The following is a 26,128-nucleotide window of genomic DNA, read 5'->3' as shown; positions in this document are numbered from 1 at the left end:
AACAGTCATGGTCCTACGGATTTCCTAGGCCCCTGTGTTTATGTTCCGATTTTGAATGACAGCTCCCAGCGCCTGGAGGTTTCTGGGAGGACCTGGGCCAAACAAAGTAACCAATAAATGAGCAGAAAATGTTATCTTGGGCGGAGAACAGACCAGGTGAGAGCTACCAAGCAAAGTTCCTTTTGTTGATAAAACTCTGCTGAAGCTGTTGAATTGACAGCTGATGATGCTCTATGAGAAACACCAAAAAGCCAGAGGCCCTACCCTAAGTTCCACCCTTCTGTGTATAGACTATTAAAGAACTATTAAAGGGGTCCTTGTCTGCCCATGGCTGTTTTGTCCATTCCCCTTTTGCCAATGGTCTCACAACCCAAAACCCTCTGTTTCCTAAAAGGCATGTGTATGTTTCTGTGTAGGGTATTCCTATAGGCTGAGGCCTCCAGCAGCTCACCTCCACGATGACATCGGAGAGTCCCGGGTTGCACAACAAGAGCCATCGGCGGGGAGTTATGCCGTTCGTCTTGTTCTGAAACTTTTCTGGGTCTAATTCATAGAAATCTTTGAACCTAAAAGACATGAATCACAAGACAGTTGTGAAATATATATTATGATGATTAGTCAGTATAGAGCAGGTTAATACAATGAGCAGTCATGGGTGGGAGACAATTAGGTTGCTTCAAAAAAAAAGAGGAAGGAAAATGATCTTCTTTGCTCTCTCAAAGGGGAGAGGTGAGAGTACATGGATGGAAAGTGAAAGGAAACGGATCTTGGATAATATGAGGGGAAAAAACATCTTTACAATAAGAGGTGTTTCATAATGAAGCAGGGGGAGATGGACTTTTCATCACAGGAAGTATACTGGAAGAGCCTAGGTACGTACACAACTGTCAGGGACGCAACGGTAGCAAGATAGTTTGGGAGCTGGCTTCTTGAGGGATCACATCTCTATTTATAGACCTGCCCAATTATTCAGATTTCTTGAGGAGAGTGGTGCTCCTTTTGTGCCTCACGATTGGGAACAGTAGCTGGCCCTTGGAGGCTGAATGAGTACCAACTTTAATTTCATTGTGACAGCAAGTTAAAACGTGCCTGTTTACCAAAACGTTCCAGATACAAGGATCTTGGCTTAAATAAGTTGTGGAGTTCTTTGTAATGTGAATGGTTTTAATGATTTTTGAACTAGACACAGGCACTTACCACGCTTTGGCGTGGTTCACCTATGGGTGTTGTGTAGGCAATCTGGATTCCACAGCTCGCTTCCTTGCACGCGTGCCCTGTCAGAAGCAGCCCCATGGGCTTCCCTGACCCTCCTCCTTCTCCTTGGAGTGGGTGCCTGCGGGAGGGGGCAGGGGGCAGAAACTGGATCACCCGGGCAACACTGGCTGATCTGCTGAACCGCGTCAAAGAACCGAACCGTGATCATCTCTGATTTAAACGGTCTTGTATATTTTAAGTTGTATACATTTTAAATATTCCAATTGTTTTAAATTGTTCTTCTTGCATCCCGCCCTCAAGATCTTGTGATACAGAGTAGGATGCAAATATCCTTACTGGTTCCCTGTTTACAAATGTGTCATATAACGGCTCTACGCCCTGGAGCACTCCACATTTGCCCTGGCAGGTACTGTTATGTTTGTACAAGGGATTGGTACAGCAATCAGCAGCATTAAAAGTGGGATGATAGCCAGAACAGACCATTCTGCATGCAGCTTCCCTCAGACAGGATCCTTGCGCCTCAATAAATAAATAGCCATTAAGATTCCTGCAATCAGTAAGAGCCAAATTACCTACAAGGTCCTTTCCAACATTTAGAACGGATGATTCTATAAATGGAGGTTTTTTTTCCTGGACTAAATCGGTTCACAGTACCGGGGGGGGGGGGGGGAATGGAATGTCTGAATATTGCCCCTTAGCAAAAACAAAAAACTGAGTTCCCTGCCCATCCCTGAAGGATCACTACGGAGAAAATCAGCAAGGCTTCCTCGCTGACATGCTAGCTTCCTATACAAAGGGCAGCTTTATTTTTGTGACGGAGCGTTCAAACACGAAACCCTCTGATGAGCCTGGAGTCGTTCAGCCCAGAAAAAAAAAACCACTTGATTCTGCTGACTGTACAAACTGGCCCTTTTGTCTTACTTAAGATCAAACCACAAATTTGTGATCAAATTATCAAGGTTATATATAAACTTTCAGAAATCTTACACACTGTCCTTCAAGATTAACGAGATCACACATAATTCCCATGAGATATTCTGATGGTCTTAAAATGCCAACACCCATGTACAGTGGTGCCTTCTTAGCGATCGCTCTGCTGAGCGATGAAATCACTTAGCGACGGAGTTTAAGCAATCGCAAAAGTGATCGCTTAGTGATGGTCCCTATGGGGAAAATTTGCTTTGCGATGATCGTGGGGAAGCGATCATTGCAAAGCCCCCATTTTCAGCCAGCTGATCGGCGATTTCAAAATGGCTACCGGGTAAACAAAATGGCCGCCCGCTGTGTGTCCTTGCTTTAGAGGCACCGAAAATGGCCGCCCCTATGGAGGATTTTCACTTAAGGCTAGTTTTGAAGTCCATAGGAATGCATTAATGGCGTTTTAATGCATTTCTATGGGCTTTTAAATTCCGTTTAGCGATGAAATCGCTTAGCAACGTTTTTTTCCTGCACGGATTAACGTCGCTAAGCGAGGCACCACTGTATATTTGTTAGAGCTTGGAAAAGTTACTTTTTTCCCCACTAGCTTTCCCAGAAGATTCCAAAGCAGCATGGCAGCCATGCTAACTAGGAGATTCTGGGAGCAGTACTAGAAGAGGCAGGAGAAAGAAGAATAGCCGTCAGAGCTTTAAAAACCCAGCAATATTAGGAATAGCATGCATACTGCGCCAATATTTAACAGATATTTAGGCTTTTGATTTAGACTTATACTTGTTACATAATGTTTTTATAATTAATGTTAATGTTTTTATAATTTTGTTAATGTTTTTATAATTTTGATTGTCTCTTCCTGGTATTTTTGAATAATAAAGCAACTTTTCCAACCTCTGGCATTTGCTCGTTTCCATTCTGTTTTCTAGCCCAAGTGGGGTGGCAGGAAACGAAGTTAGCAACCAAGTTCAGTGACACACAAGAAACAAAGAAACAGGTATTATTTTTAGATCCTAGCAACAGCTACGCAGACGTGGCTTCCGGTTTTTTGCTTGTACAGCCCCAGGCTTCACCACTTGTTTCCAAAAAACACAAAAAATGACCAAGCCAGACTCACACTGAAGCCTTCACAATCTCTGAGTGAATCCTGGCTACTCCATTGACTGCATGAGAGCCGATGACACACAGATGAGCCATATTAATCCTTTTAGGGTCTCCTTCTTCGATCACAGACATTCTTCGGAGGCGGTCAATATCTCCAGGGAAAATGGTAGCCACATGCTGTCAAGGTCACATGAGAGTAGAAATGTCAGTGACAAAAAATCCTCTAAAGTCATGTCCTACCCCAAAAGATTGTACATATTTATTGAACCTAAAAGTGTGAATTAATTTTTCAGTAAATTGGAAATATGATCCTATGCTACCATCCCCTGTTGCTCATTGAAATAGGCTTGGATTATCGTCAGGCATCATCCAAGAAACTGGCATCACTAACCTACAGGTGGAGCCCCAGCTAGACAGACTGAGTCAATGGGATTTACTCAAGTGTTGAATTACCATTTCACATCCTGGGCTCCCACACATTCCCATTCTTTAAAAAAGCATTCCCCCCCCCCCGGGGAACTAGAGGGTGCAAGGGTTTGATTTTCATTAAAAAATGTTTTTGCAAGAAAAAAATTGGAGGGATGGGGGATGTGGAAGTGGGTGTGGCCTTTCTAGGTGTTTGGAGGCTTGTGCAAACTCCATAAACCACTGGAGATTCCCTATCTCTTTTCTAAAAAAGCAGACCAACCTTCTTGAGAAAGCCACGGATAGCCCGCTATCTGCTATGCTGCAGCACCACCACTGAAGATGGTCAAAGAGCAGTATTTCAGCTGTCCACTAAGCATGGATCAGGTGACAAAAGGGGCCAAATCTGCTTTCACTCAGTTCTGTAAAGCTGCTGAGTGGGGCACCCAGCAACTTGTCATTTAGAGACGGACTGAGTCTACCACCTTTTTTGTTCCTTAACACCCCTCTCCCCAGTCATATTCATTACATCCAGATGCTTTTGGTTGATAGAATAAATTATCTCCAGGTGTCTCGGCAGAAGCTTTTCAAACATATAGACTGGCCATCGTTCCAGGGCTTCGGGCAGCACTGTGTGGTTGGTGTACGCGCATGTTCGTTTCGTAATATCCCAAGCCTAGAAGGGAAGAAACACGAGCAAGGCAGCGTAAGCAAGAAAGGGTTGTGATAGGTGAAATGTGATGCTTGTCATGATCAAGTCACAACCGCATCTTGTCTTTATGATTTGCAAACATATTAAACATCCATTTTCCTACACTGACATCCACAGAATTTTATTTCAAAAATAGGCTTTTTGGATACATAGATTGCACTCACTTAGCCCAGCAGGACTAAACACCAACTTAGACCTTTCAGCATTTCTATAAACTTAGGGGATTACATAATGCAATAGAGAGGAAGGTCCCTTTAAGAAATTATGGTAGCTACTGTACCAGGGAGTATAAATTAACTTGATTTCTGGGAATTACTTACAGCAGAGAAACAACATACGGATGAGAGGACACTAGCATGTGGAATTGAATTATATTGTAAGTATGATATTGTTACATTACCTACATGTTTACCCGAAAATAAGACAGGGTCTTATATTAATTTTTGCTCCAAAAAAGCATTAGGGCTTATTTTCAGGGGATTTTTTTTTCATGTACAACAATCTACATTTATTCAAATACAGTCATGTCATCTACTTCTGGTTGCTGCACAACGATGGAGGACGGGCTTTCACTTCACTGGGACTTATTTTTGGGGTAGGGCTTATATTACAAGCATCCTGAAAAATCATACTAGGGCTTATTTTCAGGTTAGGTCTTATTTTTGGGGAAACAGGGTAATAGTGGGGAGAGTATGACCACCAAAATGAGGTCTATTATTATTGTGTTTGAAAACTATTTTAGATTCATGAATGTTCCTGTTTCCAGCATTTTTGAGGTCCAAGGCATATCTTCTGAAGAAGTAAAAATACCACGAAATTAGCTCAGTGGACAATTATTTATGCTAGGAGTTCATCCATTACCCCAAGGACCCAAGACTTTGACTACATATTTGAATGGACTTTTTCCTCAACACTTCCAGACCTTAGACTTTGATATTTTATGAGTAGGAACATTGGGTTGCATTATATTGGAAAACTTTATCATATTATTTACTTGCTTCGTATCAGATAGAACACTGTTAACACATATTGTTTGACGGTTTCATAGAAGCTGTAGATACATTTTTGTTGATATTTTTGTATATTATACATTATGTTCTAAGTTTTGTTTAGCTGTAATATGGAGTTTCCTGTGTTTTGTTTATCTTCGATTCCATACTCCCTAGATTTGGAGAAATCTTGTGTTTACGAAGCAGATAAAACCAATGCACTATTCCTGAATGGATTTCTTGAAGTTTGCTATTTTCCCTCTTATTTCAAGATTCTGGATTTATTACTCCCACTAGCTGTCTGTACTCTGCTAGGATAGATACCACATATTCTTATGGGAAGGAAGGGGTTAGAGAGGGTACTGCATAGAAGCAGGGGTCAGCAGCTTTCTCCCTCTTATCTCTTCCCCACACCTGAATTATTGTTACCTAAGCTGTTTCACAGAGGTTGACTTTCTAAAGTTATGGGTTTTCTAACAACTGTGAAGGAGAGCTTAGAAAAAAATATATATATTTTTTGGACTACAGCTTGCAGAATGGTGGATGACGGATTCTGGGAGTTGTACTCCAAGTTCTGGCCTATCTTTTTCTGAGCTTTGCTGTGAAGCGCCACTGTCTGGTGGCCGGGAAGACCCAGCCTGTAATTCAGTGTTGTACCATTGCATTCCTTTCCCCTCCTTCTCACCTTATCCCAATCCATGTGTTCGATATCAATGAAGATTCTCATGAGCTCAGGAATAGAGAGTGCTGGATGAGTGTCGTTCAATTGAATGGAAACCTGGAAGGAGAACAAGATCAGCTCTAAACAGGCAACTCTCCTTTAGATCTGAACAAACCAAAGCTGGGTTGACATTCCACCAGGGTTCTGGACGTACAACATTGTAGCCCAAATCATGCTGATGTTTCCACTTGCATCAGGGCTACTGAGCAGCAGTTTCTACACCCCAGTAGCCCCACCGCACCCCATCATGTGACCAGTGGGATGCCCCTTTTAAAAACCCTAGTGAGACTGGGTGTGCCAATGAGAAGCAAAACACTCAGTGACTGCCCTTATGCAACTTGCAAAAGGAAATAGGGTCCTAGACTCTGAATTTAATGGGATTTCGGACAACACCCATGAACTGAATCTCAGTTTGGGCCCCACCAAGTGGCCTTTTGTCCTACTACTTGCATCCTGTTACTCATGGTCCACTTCATTTTATTCTGCTACCTTACAAGAAATCCTGAGTAGATCTGACTTTCTGGCACGAATCTGTGAGTCACTGTGTTTGGTGATGGTTGGTTTTTATTTGTTTATTTCGATAGCATTTACGCATACACTTGCTTGCCTCATTTTTGCATTTTATAATCACGTAAACCAGTCCTTTGTTTCAGCAATTGGGCGTGCCCAACTCATGTCCGTGAAGGTATGTTCAGTGTGAAGTGGTGTGAAGGTAAACGGTATTCCTTCCTGGCTATGCTTGGTTTGTACTTTGTATTGCTCTTGATTCTTATTTTGGGAAAAAATTACATATTACTACAAGTTTAGCACTACATTCACTAAATAAAGCAGCGCTGTGTCAGATGTCATGCATGTACAGTATCCCAATTTCAAAGAAAGCTTCTCTTTTTCATTGCCATTGGACATAGAGATGCTCTTCTATAACAAAACATTTTGCTTTTCTTACCAAACCTTCCATCCTATAAATTCAGCAGTACAGTGGTGCTTTGCAAGACAAATGCCTCGTGGGATGAAAAACCCACAAGACAAATGGTTTTGGCTATTGGGTTGATGACTCGCAAGACGAATGCTTCTATGGACGATTTTTGCAAAACGAATTTTTCACAAGACGACGATACTCACGGAACAAATTAAATTTGTCTTGCAAAGCACCACTGTATATCCCTTACTAAAGTATATCACTAACTAAATCTACTAAACATTATAAAAAGGAATCTGAATGCCTAGTTATAGGCTACAGAGACAAGAATATGTGGTATGAAAAACTGGGATTAATTCATGCATCCATATCTGCTTCCTGTTGCGACACCTGACAACAAGTGAAGAGGTGTGGCAGCAAAAGGGGCAGGAAAGAAGGCAGATATAATGGTAGAGGAGGGTGAGCAGGGAAGGGGGCTGGGTAACATAGGGGAGAAATGTAACTAATTCGACCCTGTGCGTGGGGTCTTGAATCACACCTTCCTGGAATAAATAAGCATTTCCGTGTGACCAATGAGAGTGATTTCAAACAGTACAAAATGCCAGTAAGACAGCAGCATAGTTTAATAGAGATGTTTGTGTCAATCCCTTAGACACCGATTATAAATTTCAGTTCAATTGGGGGAATTTAGCTCAGTGGTGACAGAGCAAAAGCCCCACTGGCATAGGTCCAATGGAGCAAAGAGGGAGGTATTTTCCAATTGTGTGGAATGTTTCTCCTGAATAGTTCAATATTTATTCACTACATGTCAACAATTACCTCTACATGGCCTAAAACAGAGGTGTCTTGGAAATTAAAATTCTGTATTTCGTTACTTCAGTTCAGCCACCACGTTAAATATTTACCTTATCAGGGAAGGTCTCAAAGCAGGTTCGCACAGGGTCACGACACCCAAATTTCGAAGACTTGAACCGCCGGATGATGTCCTGGAGAGTGGCGGCTACTACAAAGTACTCCTGTTTCAGACGAAGCTCTTTCCCTTCAAAGAACTTGCAAACACCAAGGAAAAGAGACATTATTATTCATTACAGATTTTATTGCAAAACCTGTTACGGCAAAGTTCCCTACGTGCTTTCTGGGGCCACATATGGTCCCTGACCAGAATGCCCAGAAGACCTAACCCCTAGAGATAAGCATGAACCTCTGAACCGGTAAATGAAGCCAGTTCATTTACCAGTCAAACAGTTGTCTGGAACTTCCTAGCCCCACCTCCACCAGCAGGCCCCCCACTCAGAGACAGCCCCCCCAAGCAGCTCCGGACACCTGTTCAGCCAGTAAAACAAGCAGCATGAATCAATAAACAGGCAGTTTGTGGCTATTCTCTACTACCCACCATAACCCATGGTCAGAGTTTTCGGGAGTTGTAGTCCAAAATTATCTGAGGCCCAGAGCTTGGAAATCATTACAGGGGTTGCACAAAGCACCCAATGCAATGAAGACGACACCAGATCTAATCCATAATGCTAAAGCCAATCATTATATACAGTGATGATGACAGTGGTGGCAACAAAGACAAGGATTATTACTACCAATGGGAGTTTCGGATTTCCAGAACTCCCTGTCCCAGAATTCACCCAGAAGCTTTGAGACAAAATTCTGGGATTGGGAGAGGAGAAACTAGAAAGCAAAAGAGAGATCTTCCTGCCACCATTTTTTTTTGCTTCACTGCATATGGAAAAAAGAAAGGACTTCCTCCCCAAAGTCCCACTGCTTGCCATGAGCCACCCTGGTGCTTCATGGGAAGGACAGTCTAACTGCCCATATTAACTTCCCACTGAAGTGCTAAAAAAGTAACATCTCCAAACTCTGCTCAAGAGCAGCTTTGGGGGCGGGGGTGAGGACTCCACTGGGGAAGATGTGACATTACACATACTGTACAGGGAAATTTGACCACAAGCTAGTTATTTTTTTTAAGGAGCTGATGAGAGCAGCACAGAAACAAAACGAAATCTGATTTCATGCAGCACAGAGGAGTTACTTACATTATCATTTGGATACAGCACTCTGGAGATGTTTTCAGCTAAGTTTCTGTCCAGCACAGCTTCAATATAATCACCAACATTAACTAAGCAGAGGAAAATGAACACACATTAACATTATGGCCCAGTCTATGAAATCTGTATTGCTGGGGTTTCTGTACTTCTATCACTGATCAGTGCTAAAGGTTTGGAATACAACTGCGCAGAACTGTCTTTGTGGAATAAAACTCCCAGAATTCTCCTGGTAAATGTGGCCATAGACCATGGCCAAGGGAATTCTGGGAGTTGTAGTCCAAAACCAAAACTGCACACCTCTAATCAGAACTCCCATCTCAATCTGCCCATGCAAAGAGATCTGCAGAGCAGGGTCTTATGTTTCGCTTGTCACCCACACATGTAAATTTGAGGGCAAGCCAAGATCTTTTCTCTTGTGGCATCCCATATGTGAAATTTATTCTTTTTACAGTACAACAAGCACCAGCCTTTTCAGCATACAGTAAAAGGATACCTGTTTGACCAAGCACTGGTGGATGTTAAAACCTAGTTTAGCAAGATCTTTAGGAGTTTGTTGTGAATTTTTATATTCCTACTGCATTTCAATGTAATTGTTGTTGGATTACATTTGTCTTACATGCTGGAATTTTATTAATAAAAGTGATATATAGATGTTCTAAATGAGTACAATATTAACTGTTGGTAAACACAAGGAAGAGGTGGTTTTGCCCAGCCTCTGAAATGAAAGCACAACAAACTCACAACATGTTGAAAACAGAGAAATTCTGCCTTGCAGATTCCCTTAGCAACCTATGTGTATTCCAAAAATAAAGTCACCCAGAGAATGAAGTAGCACTTACATTCTTGAAGATTGAAATCGTTGGGTGCTTTGGCTGACCACAGTCTCATGGTATTGACAGTATTGTTTTTGTAGCCTGGAACAGGTGTATCATAAGGCATGGCAAGGACAACCTAGCAGAAGGAGAAGAAGCCAGATAACAACGAGCTACACCAAAAAACGTACTTGTTTAGTGTCAGAGCAACATGAAATTCCAGGTAAAAACCACATTTTAGAATAGAAACATAAATTGCCAATAGTAAAAACAAAGAGTGGAACAGAACAGCCCAAAACAACAACAACAAAAACACCAATCCTGTTGTCAAATGCCAACACAGGAGACATCAAGAAGAAGAAAACAAAGCCAGTAGGTAAAGCAAAAGAAAAAAATAAAACCCAAAAATCTCAAGCAGTCTTTACCCCAGGGCGAAAGCTTTTCTGCAAAAATGGTTTGGCCAATTCTATGGCAAATTCTAGTCCTGCGTTCCATAAAGAAGTGGAAGGTTGATTCTGGACATCTCTCTAATAAAGAACAATCCAAGCTTGGAAAAGCCTCTCTCTTTTTGTAGTACAACTCCTAAAGTCTCTTTGCTAGCATAGCGGAGGGACTGTGGGAGCTGTGTCAGATCCACAAATGTGTACAGTTGTAGTAAACAAAAGCAAAATTTCTCTGCTCAGAGGCTAATCACATGTGTAGCCAACCCCTTGGAGGAATGCTAGTGTTTAAACTAATGACATGCTGCCAAGCAACAAAATTGTAGCACTAGGATCACTGCCTACATGGAAAGAAAAGGCAGCAGTCAGAAGAAGCCCAAATATCGCTTGTCAAGCCATCAGCACAAAATCATGCCTGATTTAAAGGCTGCTCTTGCTTGCAAAAACTCTGAACTGTCTCATCTTTAAGGTATCCCTGGATACTCTGCCTTCCATACTGAGACTGGATCATGAAAATTGCATTTATATAGAACCAGTTCTCCTGAGTTATTCAAGCTTTTGGAGTCAAACATCCTGATATTTTCTGTTTTCCTATGCATGGCCATTGGAGTTTGTAGTGCTCCTCGCAGATTAAGCCTTCTCTTTATTTCTGTCTAAATGATGCTTTTTTTCCCTACCATATTTTGTCACTCAGCATATCAGATACCAAGCTTGATTTAAAAAAAAAAAAAGATATTTGAATTGCAAAGTAAAGCCGTTGTTATCTACAAATGAAGTAAATGGCAGGGACAGGAAAAAAATGTGTTTTTTAGGACCTCCTGCTGAAGAACATCTTCTGTCCTCTACGCACTGAGTCATTTAATGCTTGTGTTGGTATTTATTACATTTGAGATTACTAGTCTTTCTGTAACATACTTTAGTGAGAAAAGCCATAGAAATATTCATTATCTATCTCTTCCAACATGTCTCCTCCACTGTCTTGTGTAAATCCTTCTCCAGTAGCTGGAGGATGCCGTACCTGAGTGTCGACCCATTTCACACCATCTGGAGTGTGATCCACCCGACCATAGAAGTGTACGGGCAGCATGTATTCTGGACGAGCTTTTTCCCAAGGATTGCCATAACGCAGCCAATCGTCAGCTTCCTCCACCTAAAAACAGAGGGGAAAGGTTACAAGGAAACCATACTCAGAGGCATTTCTCCAGGTTTTCCCCCAAAGTGAGAGGGCGACCATATTAACATAAAATGCAGGAAATGCTACAGGTTTAGGTAAAAGTAAAGGTTCCCCTTGACATTTAGTCCAGTCATGTCAGACTCTAGGGGGCAGTGCTCATCCCTATCTCCAAGCCGTAGAGCCAGCGTTTGTCCGAAGACAGTTTCCGTGGTCAGGTGGCCAGCGCGACTAGACTCCTTGTTACCTTCCCACCGAGGTGGTACCTATTTATCAACTTGCATTTTTACATGCTTTCGAACTGCTAGGTTGGCAGGAGCTGGGAGAAGCAACGGGAGCTCACTCCATCACATGGATTTGATCTTACGATGGCTAGTATTTGACCCTGCAACACAGAGGCTTCTGTGGTTTAACCCGCAGCGCCACCACGTCCCTTACTACAGGTTTAGGGTGGGCTAATTCACTCCCCCCCCCCCGTTGATTACACAGTACAATGGGAAATTGAATCAACCTAGAGTCCCATTATCTGACTTTTTAAAAATCCTTCTACTTTTTGAAAACTGAATCTTTTTGCTTCACTTCAAAGCATGTGATCTACATAGGGACACAAACTGCTGGTTCGACCGACGGCTTGACAGTTCATGTCCATCTCTAATGTGATCACTTTGAATGGACACAGAAAGGGAGGATGGGGTGTGAACCTTTTTCCTCACCTGTTATCTCATGAGTACACACAAACACATGGGGGGGGCAACACCAGCACATACAGTACTTCCCCAGCAAAGCCTGTCTCCAAGACTCTTCCTTTTTTAAAGCATCTCCTGAGCAACACTCTTGTTTATTTTTATTTTTTTAACACCTTAAATAGCAAAGCTCCGTATAGGAAGCTCGCCATCAAGACAGGGAAAAGCCTGTCTTGTGCCTGTTAATGCAGTTCTTTGGACAGCCCCATCTGTCAGAGGCTATTGGAACTGCAGACCATTCAATTTAAGCATGACCACTTTAATGGCACAGACCAGAACTCCCTGGTAAGGCGTCAAGACAACACAGCGGGTGGAAATAGAATTTAAGTGAATGTCACAACACGAGAGAAAGGTGCAGAAGCCACACTCATAACTGGAAAGCAGATGGCAGCAATGCCATGGGTGGAAAGCAGACAAATGCAATCTATGGGATGGAAAGAAGTGAGGCATTAGCTCAGTTGCACTTCGGCCAAATCACACAGAAACTGGAAATGACTTTCAAATGTATCCCACAAAAGCAGAGGTGAAGGGAAACAAGAAATGATGGGATATTAAGTTCAAGAGGAAGTGGGCTTGTCCACGAAAGCTCTCATTCAAATAGAGCACTTGGTCTTTAAGATGGCATGTTTTTGTCTTCTTTATTTTTTAAATCTTTCTATTGTTTTTGCCTGATGTGTTAGCATAGACAAACACAGCTACCACTTTCAAGAAACAACGGTGGTATTAGTCCAACCTTGGTGCCAGGGTAGGGCAGACTGCCGGGAGTGATTAATTGCCCATTCAAGGCCAAACCACCCTCAAATATTTTGTATTTCGACAAGGAGAGCTTGCAAGAATATATTGATCCTTGGAAAATCTATTTCAATCCCAACTATTGGGAGGATTGTGTGTGTGTGTGTGTGTGTGTGTGTGTGTGTGTGTGTGTGTGTGTGTGTGTGTGTGTGTGTGTGTGTGTGTGTGTGTGTGTGTGTGTGTGTGTGTGTGTGTGTGTGTGTCTGTGTCTGTGTCTGTGTCTGTGTCTGTGTCTGTGTCTGTGTCTGTGTCTGTTTTTGATATCTGTACAGGCATTGCTCATCTATTCACTTAGTATTCACAGCCAAATCTGTAGTCTTCTGTTGTGGCATGCAGAGTTCCTTCTAAACTGTCCTCTCCCCGACTTAGGTAGGCAGGAGGGAGGTTTGGACTTGGCACACCTTTCTATAGGTCTGGACTGAAAAGCTTCCCTTGCTATCCCAAGCACGGTCTTCTCTGGGAGCAGCTGGAAAAGCAGAGAGAACAAAAGGGTCGTCCCAGTCCTCTCAGCAACCCACCTGCCAGCCATTGACGATCTTTTGGTTGAAAATGCCAAATTCGTAGCGGATTCCGTAGCCGTAAGCTGCCAGTCCTAGGGTCGCCATCGAGTCTAAAAAGCAAGCTAAAATACAAAAGAAGGGGGAAAAAGAGTGAAAAAGCAGCAGTCAGATATAAACATTAAAAAGGAGCTGCTCCCGGTGCATCCTGTTCTGCTTGTGCTTCAAAGGCCACACAGCACTAAGAAAAAGTACTCCTGAGAGTACTCAATAAAATGCAGTGCATAAGAGGCTGATCTGCCAGGTGGCCTTATGCAAAGCCTTTCTCTTTCATTTTCACTTTGCCCTAACCACACACAGCATCTGCAATACAGGGAAATAACAATACTGGCCTACCTTTTATTTATAGGGCTGCTGTCCTATGTCTCTAATTGAGCAGGCTCTAAGTAAAAGCAGTCCATCGTACACTAATTTTGTTAGGGCCTCTACCTATGCTATGAACACATCTTTGTCTCATGCTAGTTTTGCATAGCTTCCTAAGAAAAAGAGAAGAGGCCTCATGGATTAGTCCAGGGCCACACCTCTGACCAGCACGGAATGCTGGCTTGGGGATACTGGATGTTGTAGTTCAAATAAGTAGCTTTTAAAAACTTGAACAAGAATGCCTATTGAAGGCAGCTTCTGCGGCTCCTATGAACCCAGAGTTGGGCCTGATCCCGTTTCAGCCCCTCATCATCAGTTCCTTCACAGCAGTAACGCATTTTGATGCTTAGGCTCTCGTCGCGGGGACTGCAAGGACAACTCAAAAATGCAGGCAGATGGGCTGTTTCATATCTACAAAGCAGTTCCAGCAATTTTTAAATCCACCAGGAGCTTATCTTTTGTAAGGCTAACGGACCTGCATTTCCAAATCAAGACACGGCAGGAGTAAATACTTGGCATTACAAAAAGATCCTTCTCTTCCTCAACTCTGATACCATGAACGCAGAGAAAACTGGGGAGTTTAAGGGCTATGGCAAATGAAGGAACTGTTGCTGCCAAGCAAACCATTCACGCCCTCGGACCCAGACAGACCAGGTTCCATTACACCGCAGATCATTCAGCTGTGCAATCCATCTGCTCTGAATTTCCTTTGCTCTATTTTTCTTGATGTTGCAGTGCGCTCATGCAAATAAAATAAAATAAAATAAAATGCTGCCGAATCACAGTTCACCTGCCAGACGCCCCAGGCCTCCATTGCCAAGGCCGGCATCTTCCTCAATTTCCTCCAGTTCTTCCAGGTCCAGCCCAAGCTATTGGAAAAGCAAAGGAACACCACATGACTGTCTGCCTCCCCATCTGGAACACACACACACACACACACACTTCCACTGCCCAGGGCCTCATTGCTCCCCTTTGGTGAGTATGAGTTGCACTCACACCCTGCCTTTTCTCCAGTGAGCTTAACGAGGCACATGGTTTCCCCCGCTTCCCACTTTACCCTCATCATGACCCTGTGAAGCAGGTCCTGCCGAGAGAGAAAGCGGGGTCCATGGCTGATCAGTAAATTTAATGGCTAAGCAGGGACTAGAAAGTGGATTTCCCAAGCCTCTGGCCCTTGCACCACAATTGCCTGGATGCAGAAAGCATACAGATAACTGAATTCTTTTTGGTTGCTGTGGGTTTTTCGGGCTCTTTGGCCATGTTCTGAAGGTTGTTCTTCCTAATGTTTCGCCAGTCTCTGTGGCCAGCATCTTCCGAGGACAAGAGTACCACTCTGTGCTCTGGTCCAGTTTATCTGGGAGTTGAGTATTTATGGCTGTGGGATCAGCTTTTGTCCTTTTCAGGAGAGAGAGTGATTATGGTGATCAGTGTGTTTTTGTCGTGGGTGTATTGCTGTGATAAGGAAGAGAGATTATCTGTCACTGTGATTGATAGAGTGCTGCTCCTGTCCTCTGAAGATGCCAGCCACAGACACTGGAGAAACGTTAAGAAGAACAACCTTCAAAACACGGCCACAGAGCCTGAAAAACCCACAACAACCATTAGATCCTAGCCGTGAAAGCCTTCGTGAATACATTGAATTCTTTTTCTTTTCCCCCCAGTTTCAGTTGTAATTTAGATTAGGGAAATGCCATGGGGGAAATGTGGTCCTTCCTACTCCTAGGCTATTGCTCTGACTCCTATCAGTATCCCTTCATTTTCAGCCTAACCTTATCCGGGTTTTGTGACATAACATCCTGGCCATTTTGCCACAATTTTTCCATTAAAACAAGGGACCGGGTGAATTCAGAGACAGCACCCATCCAAACCTCCAAGGATGAACGTACCTGATAAATGGCTTCATCACAGGCATTCTGCAGCCCCAGGTTGACCATGGTGTTCTGCAGTGTTCTGCCCATGTAGAATTCCAAAGACAGGTAATAAATCCGCTATGAAAGAGAAAATGAACAGTGAGATTTTATACGATACGCAGAAGTGACAAAGAACAAAAATATGCCAGACAAGTCACACCTTGAGGTGCACACTGCTAACAAAGTAAGTCATATTTTCACTTACATTTAATTTGCATATTTACAGCCAATAATTCCCTCCAAGAGACCCAAGACAGCATACCTGGTTCTCCCCCTCTCCACTTTATTCTCACAACAACCCTATGAGGTAGATCAGACACAGAAAGAATGACTGGTCTGTTCTCCTTTTGCCATCTTCACAGCTGGTTATAAGACAACCCCCATGTATAAGACATCCACACTTTTCTAACCCAAAATTAAGAAATCTAACTGGGGCTTAGCAAATGTAGGGTAAAAAGGATCAAAGTGCTGCAGGATGGCTTTGATCCCTGCTTTCTCCCTTTGTGCTGAGCCCAGCGTGGCTTAGCAAAAGGAGGGGGAAAGGGATCACAGCAATTCCACGACTGCACAATTATTTTGATTCCTTTCTCCTTTATACAGCCACAGGATTGCTTTGAACCTTCCCCCACCTTTTGCTAAGCTCCCTGGGACTTAGCAAGCAGAGAGGAAGGCAGGGATCAAAGGCATCCTGCAGCACTTTGATCCCTGCTTTCCTTTTGCTAAGGCTTAGCAAGTGGAGGGAAAGCAGGGATCAAAGCCCTGCAGGATCACTTTGATCCCTGCTTTCCCCTCCACTTGTTTTTTCACTCAGCTTACTTCCATGTATAAGACAACCCTCAATTTTTAGTCTAAAGATTTTAGACAAAAGTACAGTCTTATACATAGAAAAATATGGTCCATAAAGATGCCCTTTTCCAGTTCTAATCCAACAGTCTAACCAATACAAAACAGGTTGTTTCATAGATATCTTCCACAAACCACCCCAAAGTCCTGGAATTCAGGTGTATATTTCAACATACTGAGCATCTCCAATGTTCAGGCGACACACAAAAAACAGCCCTTCTCCTCCACCACTAGAAATGTGGCAGAAATTAGGTTTTGGAAATTACCTTTTTCAAGACTCTTCCAGACTGAACTTGTATTCTGTATATTTTACCTGATGAGCACAATTTTTCTTCCTCATCCATATGATGTTAGGCTTTTCTCAATTCTAAAAGCTACCAAATCTGTGACTTTCTGCATTCCCCTCCCCCCATAGACTTGGTTTATGTTTTATCTTGGTTTGTTCCAGATGGGGACAATGCTAAGGAGCTTCCCAGTAGAAGTTCATTTCCTGATTACAGCCTCTCTGGCCAAGCTTCCAAATTTACTAGGAAAGCGAAGGCAGCTGTGTGAAGGCAGCACAAGAAGATTATAAAAAGGCAAAACTGGCAGTCCTTTGTGGCTCAGAAGGGTAAAATGAACCCACACTGAAGGGTAAAATGAACAAGGAATGCTGGGCGGCCAAGTGGAGGAGGAAAAAGTTAAATAAGCAGAACAAGGCAGAAAAGGAAGGAGCAAGGAGCTTTTATGGAGAAGGAACAGGGAGAAAGCAATGTGGAGGGGCAAAAAGGCTGGGGAATTTAAGAGTGATGACAAAGTGCCCACAAAAGGAGCCAAGAGGAAGCAAATGAAATTTGAACACAAATCCTGGTACACCCCGTACCAGTAAACAAGGGGGTAAACAAGGACTAACTGGGAGAAAACAGGGTGGAACTTTTCTCCTGCCTGTAAGAACCTTCAATCAAATTAAAAAAGTCAAGATCCTAAGTGACAGGCTTAACATTTCCAGCATCTAGTATTCTGCAGTCTTGCTCCTCCTTTAAGGGAGTTTCTCTTAGCTGAATGAGAATGACTGAGCAGAAATCCCAAGAAGGGCAGTGGGTGTGGGATAAATAAAGCCGCTGTCAGCATCTTAGGTGATGCTGAAATATTGATGAGCTTCTCGTTTAGCTTTTAGCTAAGACGAAAAGGAGGCTAAGATGTGGTAAGCAGCCCAAAGGTGCTTTCTGATGATCTCACCATTCCATGACCTTCCATGGCCTTGATGGGCATTTCATCAAAGCTTCAAACAGCTACTTCGAGGTCATGACCATGCTGGCTGGCTAGAGGATTCTGGAAGCAAGTCATTCAAAACCTGGCCAAGTGGGAGGGGCACTTCATCCCCAAATCGGGACGGAACCCCCTGCTCCAATTATAAGCCATAAACGAGGCTGACGATCTATGGGCTTCTAGATATACTAAGCACCAGTAGACCCTCTCTGAAATTTTTGGAAGTTCTTGAGAGCCAAATGCAGTTAATACCATTACAGACAGAACAAATTTTACTCAGATGAGGAAATGAACATGCAGGCTGCTCCGCCAATTTGGCCCGAGTGAATCCCATGACTATTTTCAGAAATATAGATACAGCTTGGGAGTAACTGGTTACTTGTAACTAGTTACTTTTGGTACCAAACAAAACAGCAACATATAACTAGTTACTTTTGATAACAAGGGTTTAGTATGTCACATTTCAAAGGCAGTGTAATGGGTAGTTACATGGTTACTGTGAAACTTATAAGTTACTTCTGAAGGTGACTTTTTTAGGCACTTGAATGGAATTTTTAAAATGTTACACCATTCTCTCATCAATCATAAGCAGCAGGGAAAATATTTTAGTCTTCTGTATTTTTAAAATAATTTCTCAGTACAATAATAGGATCAGTCACAGGGGGAACCACAGTACTGTACACACTATCTCCTTGGAATTTTCAGGGCATTGTGAGAACAGTAAAACACATCAATAACACAAAACAGACAATGCAACTGTTACGGTCAGCCATAGCATAACCTGTCCGTCACAGCTGGGAGGGAAAATCTCAGCCAATGAGAGGGCGGAGGGTGGTGCAGAGGCGGGAGGAGCTGTGATATATAAGGTGTGTGAGGTGTGAGTGGGTCAGATAGGAGATAGGAGACAGATGAGAGATGAGTGATGAGTGTCTGAGCTGTGAGTTAAAGAGATTAGAGTCAGTGAGAGAGAGTCTGTGATAGCTAGTGCCTGAGAAACAGTGATTGATTGATTATTCCTTTAACAGTGATTTACCATTCCTTTCTTTTTGTATTCAATAAACCAAGTTTTTATTTTTAAAAGTTATACTGGCCTGCTGTATGATTTATTCATTAAGGAATGGTTGGTGGCAGTAAAGAAGAGTGAAGGGTTTTAAAGTGACGTGATGACCTCCCTTTGTGAGTAGTGAGGAAGGCCGTCACTACAGCAACAAAATAGATATTTTCAGGTGGCAATAATAACGCCAAACTATCTAAAATAAACAGTAACACAGCTTCTGGTATAAAAATGATGTGCCAAGCCTTGTAACAAGGGGTAAAATATAAATTAAATCAAGGGAAAAACACAAGAAAAATATTGATTATAAAATGCACAATTCATTCATTCCATAGTATGCCAGTTGATTTTATCAGGCCTGTTATGAAGGGAATGCACTGTACATTGTGTAAGAATATAACAGGAGTCCTCATGGATCAGATCAAAATGTGTCTTATCCAGCATCCTGTTTCACCTCTGTGACCAAGCAGATGAATCTAAGAAGGCCACCAACAGAGGGCAGGATCCAGAGATAACATCTGAGTATTATTACAAGGGGCCAAATCACCCTCAGGACCTGGACCTAAATTCCACTCGTATCCCTGCATTGCTGATTAAGCAGTAAAAGTCCCCTCCGTGGTGTAAGTGTCTTGAAAAACAGATTGTTGGAGGATTGGGGGTTGAGGGCACAACTGCAAAACCTTAAATTTCTGAACCACCACTCCAAGAACACCCTGGCCAGGATGGTAGTCAATGGCCTCTTGGATTCCTACAGCAGGAAGAAGAACCTTTGACCCTTGAGATGTTTTGGACTACAAGTTTCATGGTCTCTTACCAGCAGCCATGCTGAATAGGAATGGTGGGAATCAAAGGGCCGATGCTGCTAGAAGGTTAAGGATGTCCTGCCCCATCTTGTTGCGTTGCATTAGCGGAACACAGCCCCATGTGGGTTTCAGGGCTTTTAAAGTTGGACCCAGGACTCATGAATCTACCCGCCCTTCTTGCCTGGCATGACCTGGCAGATCAACAAACTAGCCAACCAAGTACGTTGCAGTTAGAACAAGTCTCTGCTTGTGCAGATACATCTCCATAGGACACAGAACAAAGAACAAGGTACGAGAAGCAGGTAAACAAGGCATGCATACATTTCATAACTGGGGATGAGAAAGATGAGACATGGCGTGTTTCGTATAGAAAAGTGTTGCTGCAGGCAAAGCAAAAAGTCCAGCAAAGATGGAGTCTGGCCCTCTTCTGGTCAAACTATACATCGGTGCACTTCACTAAATCCCACAGTTTCTGCAAGAATTGATGATACTCCCACTCCTCCACCCCATGAACATCTGCCCCAGATGCTGGTGCCAAAGAGGGTTCCAACTGCATAGTGTAGGAAATCCTGATTTTGTTGTTATCAAATAATAAAATACACTGGATCTTGGCATGTATCTTTTCAAGTGTAATAACATGAGGAGCATGTGTCTTGTTTTTTAGTTGAATTACATTCTTGGAAGTCTCCTGTAAGCATGATTTCACTCAAAAACACAGCGTACTGTCTCCATGCACTCTGATTTACAATGAAGTTGTAAATGTGGCATTTCGGATTGTGATTGTGCCGCATCATTTTGATGGCCGTGGTGGTGCGTCACATAATGATGTGGCCCTAGTGATTTCAGGGGGTGTCAACACATCCTCATGATGCCCAGAATTTGATCAGCCCTATTTTGGTGCCTTCGGCTGTAACTTGTTTTGGCTTCCCCGGCAGATATGATGATAACGTTACTGTCACTAACTGCAGCAGGCATGCTATCAAAGTCTTGGGTTGCAAAGGAACCTTATGTGAGGCTTGTTGTTGTTTTTATGTGCCAACAAGTCACATGTGAGCCTTATGAAAGCTTTATTTAGTTTTGCTGTTACATTTGCTTTCTCCCCCCCCCCCAAATTGAAAAAAATATTGAAGCAAATTTGGTACTACAACAGTAATGACACCATCTTGTCTCATTGTAATGGAAGCCTGAGAAACTACGAGAGAATTTGATTGTAAAGGAGACCAGCGGGAAACCGAAGAGCGAAAATCATATTAGCCAAGATCAAGGAAGTAAACACCACAAAAGAGAAGGACAAAAAAAATTCATCAGCTCCTGTAGTCAGACAACTCTGGACAAATAAATGGGATGAAAGAGTTATTCCTACCCCACGCTCCTGAGCATCTTTACATGTGACTTCAGTGACCATCTGGATAAGCTCATTTGATTTGTTCCAATTAAATGGAATATCTTTAACATTCATTATTCCATCAACCACAGTAAAGCAACTAAGCATCAGCAACAGATTCAAGCCCTGTGATGATAACTCTCAACCAAGAAAGCTGGAACTATAGCTAATTACAAAGGAAAGTGCAATTGATGGGTAAGCTTTTTGACATTTCTTGGCCCAGAAACTTTCCATGCCTCTGGCAGAGACAGGGGAAAAACACACTGGGTCTGGATTTCTAAGAATTGTAATCTAAAAATAACACCTCCTATCTCCGAGTGCTGGGAGTTATAATCCCACAAAGTAACTTTTCCAGACACTGCATCTGCTTTAACTTGGGTGTCTGCCGTTCTTGAAAGCAGTTCCTATGCAAACTGATGAGAAGAACTCTTTGGGGGAAGGTGTGCAGAAGGTTCTTCCTATGTCTTACTCAAGCACCTCTGGCTGGGCTTTGCACAATCAACCTTTCAAGGCTGATTCAATGAGCTTCACAGGCAGTGAGTCTGAATAGAGGTCACCTTAGTGCTTAGTTCAGCTCTTCACAGTGACCATTCTGCAGATCTATTCCTCAAAACCCAGAACCTAATCTGCAAGGAGATTAAGACTGGTGCTTTGAGACAGAGACCGGTGGATCCCACCCTTAAATTACAACTCCCAGCAGCTCCAACAATTAACAATACAGTACAGGTTGGCCATGAGAGGAGCTGAAGCCCAGCAAGATCTGTAGATACCCTCTGGAACTCCATCCCACAGGAGGTCTAGCTGGACTCATCTTTGCTCTTCTTCCACAAGGAGGCAAATATGTTTCTCTTTCGAGCAAGCCTTCCCAGAATTACTGGCTACCTGAGTGGAGTTCTTAAATAGATTCTTGTGCCTTACCGCATTGAATGTGTTTTGATGTTGCCTCTGTTTACCATCTTTCACTGTGGTATTCGTCGGATCCTTTTTAGTATTTGTATGCTTACTGTTTCTAGCTTTAAATATTGTCTTTGAATAACGTAAGCCACCTTGGGTCCTTCTTAAGGAGAAAGGTGGGATGCAAATGTTTTAAACAAACAAACAAAAAATGGCTCAAATCCTGTTGTGTATTTATTTATTTATTTATTTATTTATTATATATATATATATATATATATATATATATATATATATATATATATATATATATATATATATATATATATATATATATATATATATATATATATATATATATATATATATATATATATATATATATATATATATATATATATATCCTGCCTATCTGGTTGGTTAAGACCATTCTAGGCCGCTAACAGCATAAAAATAGAACAATAAATATATATAAAACAATTTTACATAAAGATAGATATTTCAAAAACTGGGAGCAAACAAAGGGAGAAAGAAGGGCATCAGGGATTGACTGGAGGGAAGGCCTGCCAAAACATCCATGTTTTTAGTTGATTTTTAAAGATACCCAGCGAGGGAGCCACACGAATCTCAGGAGGTAACTTGTTCCAGAGGCGAGGAGCCACCGCCAAGAAGGCCCGATTTCTTATCTTTTCCTTCCGGGCCTCCCTCAGCGTTAGGCTCCTCAGCCTCACCTCCTGGCTCGCACGAGTGACACGGGTAGATCTTGGTGGGAGTAGGCGTTCCACCAGGTATCGAGGCCCTAAACCATTTAGGGCTTTGTACGAGGCCCTAAACCATTTAGGGCTTTGTACGTAAGCATCAACACTTTGAAGTCGATGCGGAACCGGATGGGCAGCCAATGCAATGCGGCCAGAGTGGGTGAGATATGTTGGTATTTTTTCACTCCACTAAGTAGTCTGGCCGCCGCATTCTGCACCACCTGAAGCTTCCGCAGCAGCCTCAAAGGCAGCCCCACGTAGAGCGCATTACAGTGGTCTAATCTTGAGATTACGAGTGCATGCACCAAGGTAGTGAGCGCCCCAACATCGAGATAGGACCGCAGCTGGGCTATCCGCATAAGATGAAAAAAGGCGGTACGGACCACCGATGCCACCTGAGTTTCCATAGTGAGCGCTGCGTCCAGATGGATCCCCAAGCTGCGGACCCCATCCTTGGCGGGAAGAGTCACCCCCCCAAAAGAGAGGGAGTTATGTAAATGATTTAGCTTTTGGAAGTGAACTGCTATAAGGTAGATCTCCGCAGACATTATCTTTTGCTTACTGAGTTGCATCCAATACTGTAGATTTCTTAACTTATGGCAATTTGAGTCTGAGTTACCCTATTTACATAACTGCACAACAGGATTTCAGCCAATGACTTACATCTGTAAATCTCCTGTGTTTTCCTATTGTTTCCTTTCCCTTTTTTCTTACCGTTTTGCCTTGGAAGGAAAAGGTAGAAGAGTCACAGTATTTTTGGACTGATACTGGGAATTAACCATATAGGAGTACTTATCAATGTCAAGTACGTATCAACAGATCAAGGGAAAATAGAGAGAACTTGGAGGTGGAGCTTCATTTTTGTATACCTAACGCTGTGCATTTGATCACTAGTACTTCTAGTTGAAGGAAGGATGTGAAAGCTGTTGGCTTCCAATTCTTACTAAATGTTCAGCCTCATTTTCTCTGACCTCAGGCCATGCTGGCTGGGCTCATGAGTGCTGCAGTCTAAAAATATATGGAAGAATGCATGTTTATCACCCCAAAGTTAAAGGATCTCATGAATCAGGAATGAAAAACAAATCAATCAAAATACTGTATTAGAAACCCATTGTCAGGTGGAGACACCACCAGGTTGGAAAGCAGCATTGCTCTGATTCAGGATGAAGCAAGGGTTGGTGGACAACTTGTGGTGCTCCAAATGTTATTGCATCACAGCTTCCATGATCCTTCATCATTGGCTACATTTGTCCAGGATGGCTGGGAGCTGTAATCCAACCGCATCTGAAAGCCATGCGCTAAAGCAGTGGTTCTTAACCTTGGGTTACTCAGGTGTTTTTGAACTGCAACTCCCAGAAACCCCAGCCAGCACAGCTGGTGGTGAAGGCTTCTGGGAGTTGCAGTCCAAAAACACCTGAGTAACCCAAGGTTAAGAACCACTGCGCTAAAGAACCTCCCCTGTAAGGATTTATCCTACTTAAGGATCTTTAAAGCAAAGTGTGCTGCTTATATACTGCCCCATAGCACTTAAAGCACTCTCTCGGCAGTGTAAAATTTAATTATGCAGGCTTCACACTGCCCCCCCACCCATGAGCTGGGTACTCAATTTATGAACTTTGGAAGGATGGAAAGCTGAGCGAACCTTAAGCCAGATACCTGGGATGGAATGTGGGTCATGAGCAGAGTTTTGGCTGCAGTACTGCAATACAGTATAACTTCTGCAATAGCAAAGTGGATAGCCTACACTTTACTAACCTTGCTTTTGGAAAGATTCCAGATCATGCATCTTTGAATATTTTCGTTCCTTTAATCTAACAACTATAGGGCTTTCTTCTTTACATATTTTGACTGAAGGATACTTCTTTGTGCCGCAAAGCATCTATGATGCATTTTTGGTATGCAAAGTGGTGGGGCACATCCTTCTTTTCTTCTGGCACCGCTTCCGCAAAAGGAATGATAAAGTGTATTTGTTCTCTTGTGATAAGGAACTGCAAGCACAAAAATTATTAATAGCAAGGTTCCACTGAATCTCTGCAGATAATATGACTGCCTTTCCATATTAGCAGACAGGAGTTAAGCAGTCTTTCATTCACCTAAGGTCTATACTCTAATTCTGTTTTGATAGCTGATTTCCCAACTTGGTGCCCTTCAGATGTGCAGGACTACCACTTCCAGCATTCCCAGTCAAGAGTCATTTCTTGTTAGGGATGATGGGATCTGTAGTCCAGTACAGCTTCAAGGCAATATGTTGGGGAAGGCAAGGGAGTCATAGCTTTAAGCCTCTCTGCTACAATAAGTGTAACTCCATTTTAACCTCTTCTGTCTTCTTAAAGGTGAATGTTCAGATTCACATATCATCGTTTATTATTTATTCATCAAAATATTTATAGGCTATCTCTTGGTCCCAAAATAACTCTGATGTCACGACATTGCTTGTGTGTCATATTTAGAACATGTTGGAAAGACTGTAGTTCAAATCCCTGCTTAGGGATCAATTAATTGCATTATCAGAATCCTATATGAAATGAATGCCAAACAAAAGTTATCAAAATGCTTGCCCTTAGGAAAAAACAACAACAACCCCCACCAGAATCACTAAAATGAGCTTTTCCTAGCTCTGGTTCAGAGTACATCCGGAAACACAGGCGACTTATGACCAGTGAATTGTGGGGAAATCCCAGCCTGAAACTTTGGGATAAGGTGTGTCTCTGCTCAAACCATTATCTTCTCCTGTTTCGTGTACAATAGAAGGGAAGGCTGAGAGCAGTGAGCAAGAGAAACCTGCTGACTCAGTGAAGGATCCCCTCAAAGCTTCCGATAAATCTCAAGAACACAGCTGGAAAAATCTCCTGATAGTGCATCCTTAATGTAAGATACCCTGCTAAGAAGACATAACAATTTCAACCTCTTTCTGTGCGGGTAGGGACACAATAGCATCATGTACTGCAGTCATATTTACACAGGCCAGATTGTGTCCCATGGCGCAATCAGGGAATGTATCCACAACGCCCAGGGACTAGGTTGTCAAAGATTTCTTGTATAGCTATCTCAGGCTGAAACGTTTGCTCAACCATCTGTGCCCTTGCTGCATCCTCTGTCGCTACAGAAAAAAACGTGGCCTGGATTAAGGGTGGAGGAGCTGGTGTTGAGAAACCTGCTATTATAGCATAGACAGTCAAGATAAATTTTCATATACATTTGACTAGCTATATATACAATCTGCAAAGTCTGATTATTGGTATGGATTTAGAGGTCATCCAAGCCTGGTATGGATTTAGAGGTCATCCAAGTCTGTGAGCATTTACAC

At 42.6% G+C, this 26,128-nt stretch overlaps 1 protein-coding gene across 1 annotated transcript in view; it reads right to left on the bottom strand.

Moving 5' to 3' along the window:
* Positions 1–26,128, bottom strand: part of PYGB (glycogen phosphorylase B) — a 45,912-nt gene that overhangs the window by 13,280 nt on the left and 6,504 nt on the right. Inside the window, exons 2-12 of the mRNA XM_072988217.2 lie at positions 15,814–15,915; positions 14,718–14,796; positions 13,526–13,629; positions 11,320–11,451; positions 9,889–10,000; positions 9,038–9,120; positions 7,901–8,044; positions 6,041–6,133; positions 4,184–4,330; positions 3,263–3,426; positions 452–566 (exon numbers count right to left, since the gene is read on the bottom strand). Of these exons, the coding sequence (XP_072844318.2) occupies positions 452–566; positions 3,263–3,426; positions 4,184–4,330; positions 6,041–6,133; positions 7,901–8,044; positions 9,038–9,120; positions 9,889–10,000; positions 11,320–11,451; positions 13,526–13,629; positions 14,718–14,796; positions 15,814–15,915 (1,275 nt within the window). The remainder of the gene's footprint in view (positions 1–451; positions 567–3,262; positions 3,427–4,183; positions 4,331–6,040; positions 6,134–7,900; positions 8,045–9,037; positions 9,121–9,888; positions 10,001–11,319; positions 11,452–13,525; positions 13,630–14,717; positions 14,797–15,813; positions 15,916–26,128) is intronic.

The sequence above is a fragment of the Pogona vitticeps genome, chromosome 1 (assembly GCF_051106095.1).
Source record: "Pogona vitticeps strain Pit_001003342236 chromosome 1, PviZW2.1, whole genome shotgun sequence".
In the NCBI taxonomy this organism is placed as follows: Eukaryota; Metazoa; Chordata; class Lepidosauria; order Squamata; family Agamidae; genus Pogona; species Pogona vitticeps.
The sequence above is the reverse complement of the archived record's forward strand: the minus strand, read 5'-3'. Positions and strand labels throughout refer to the sequence as shown.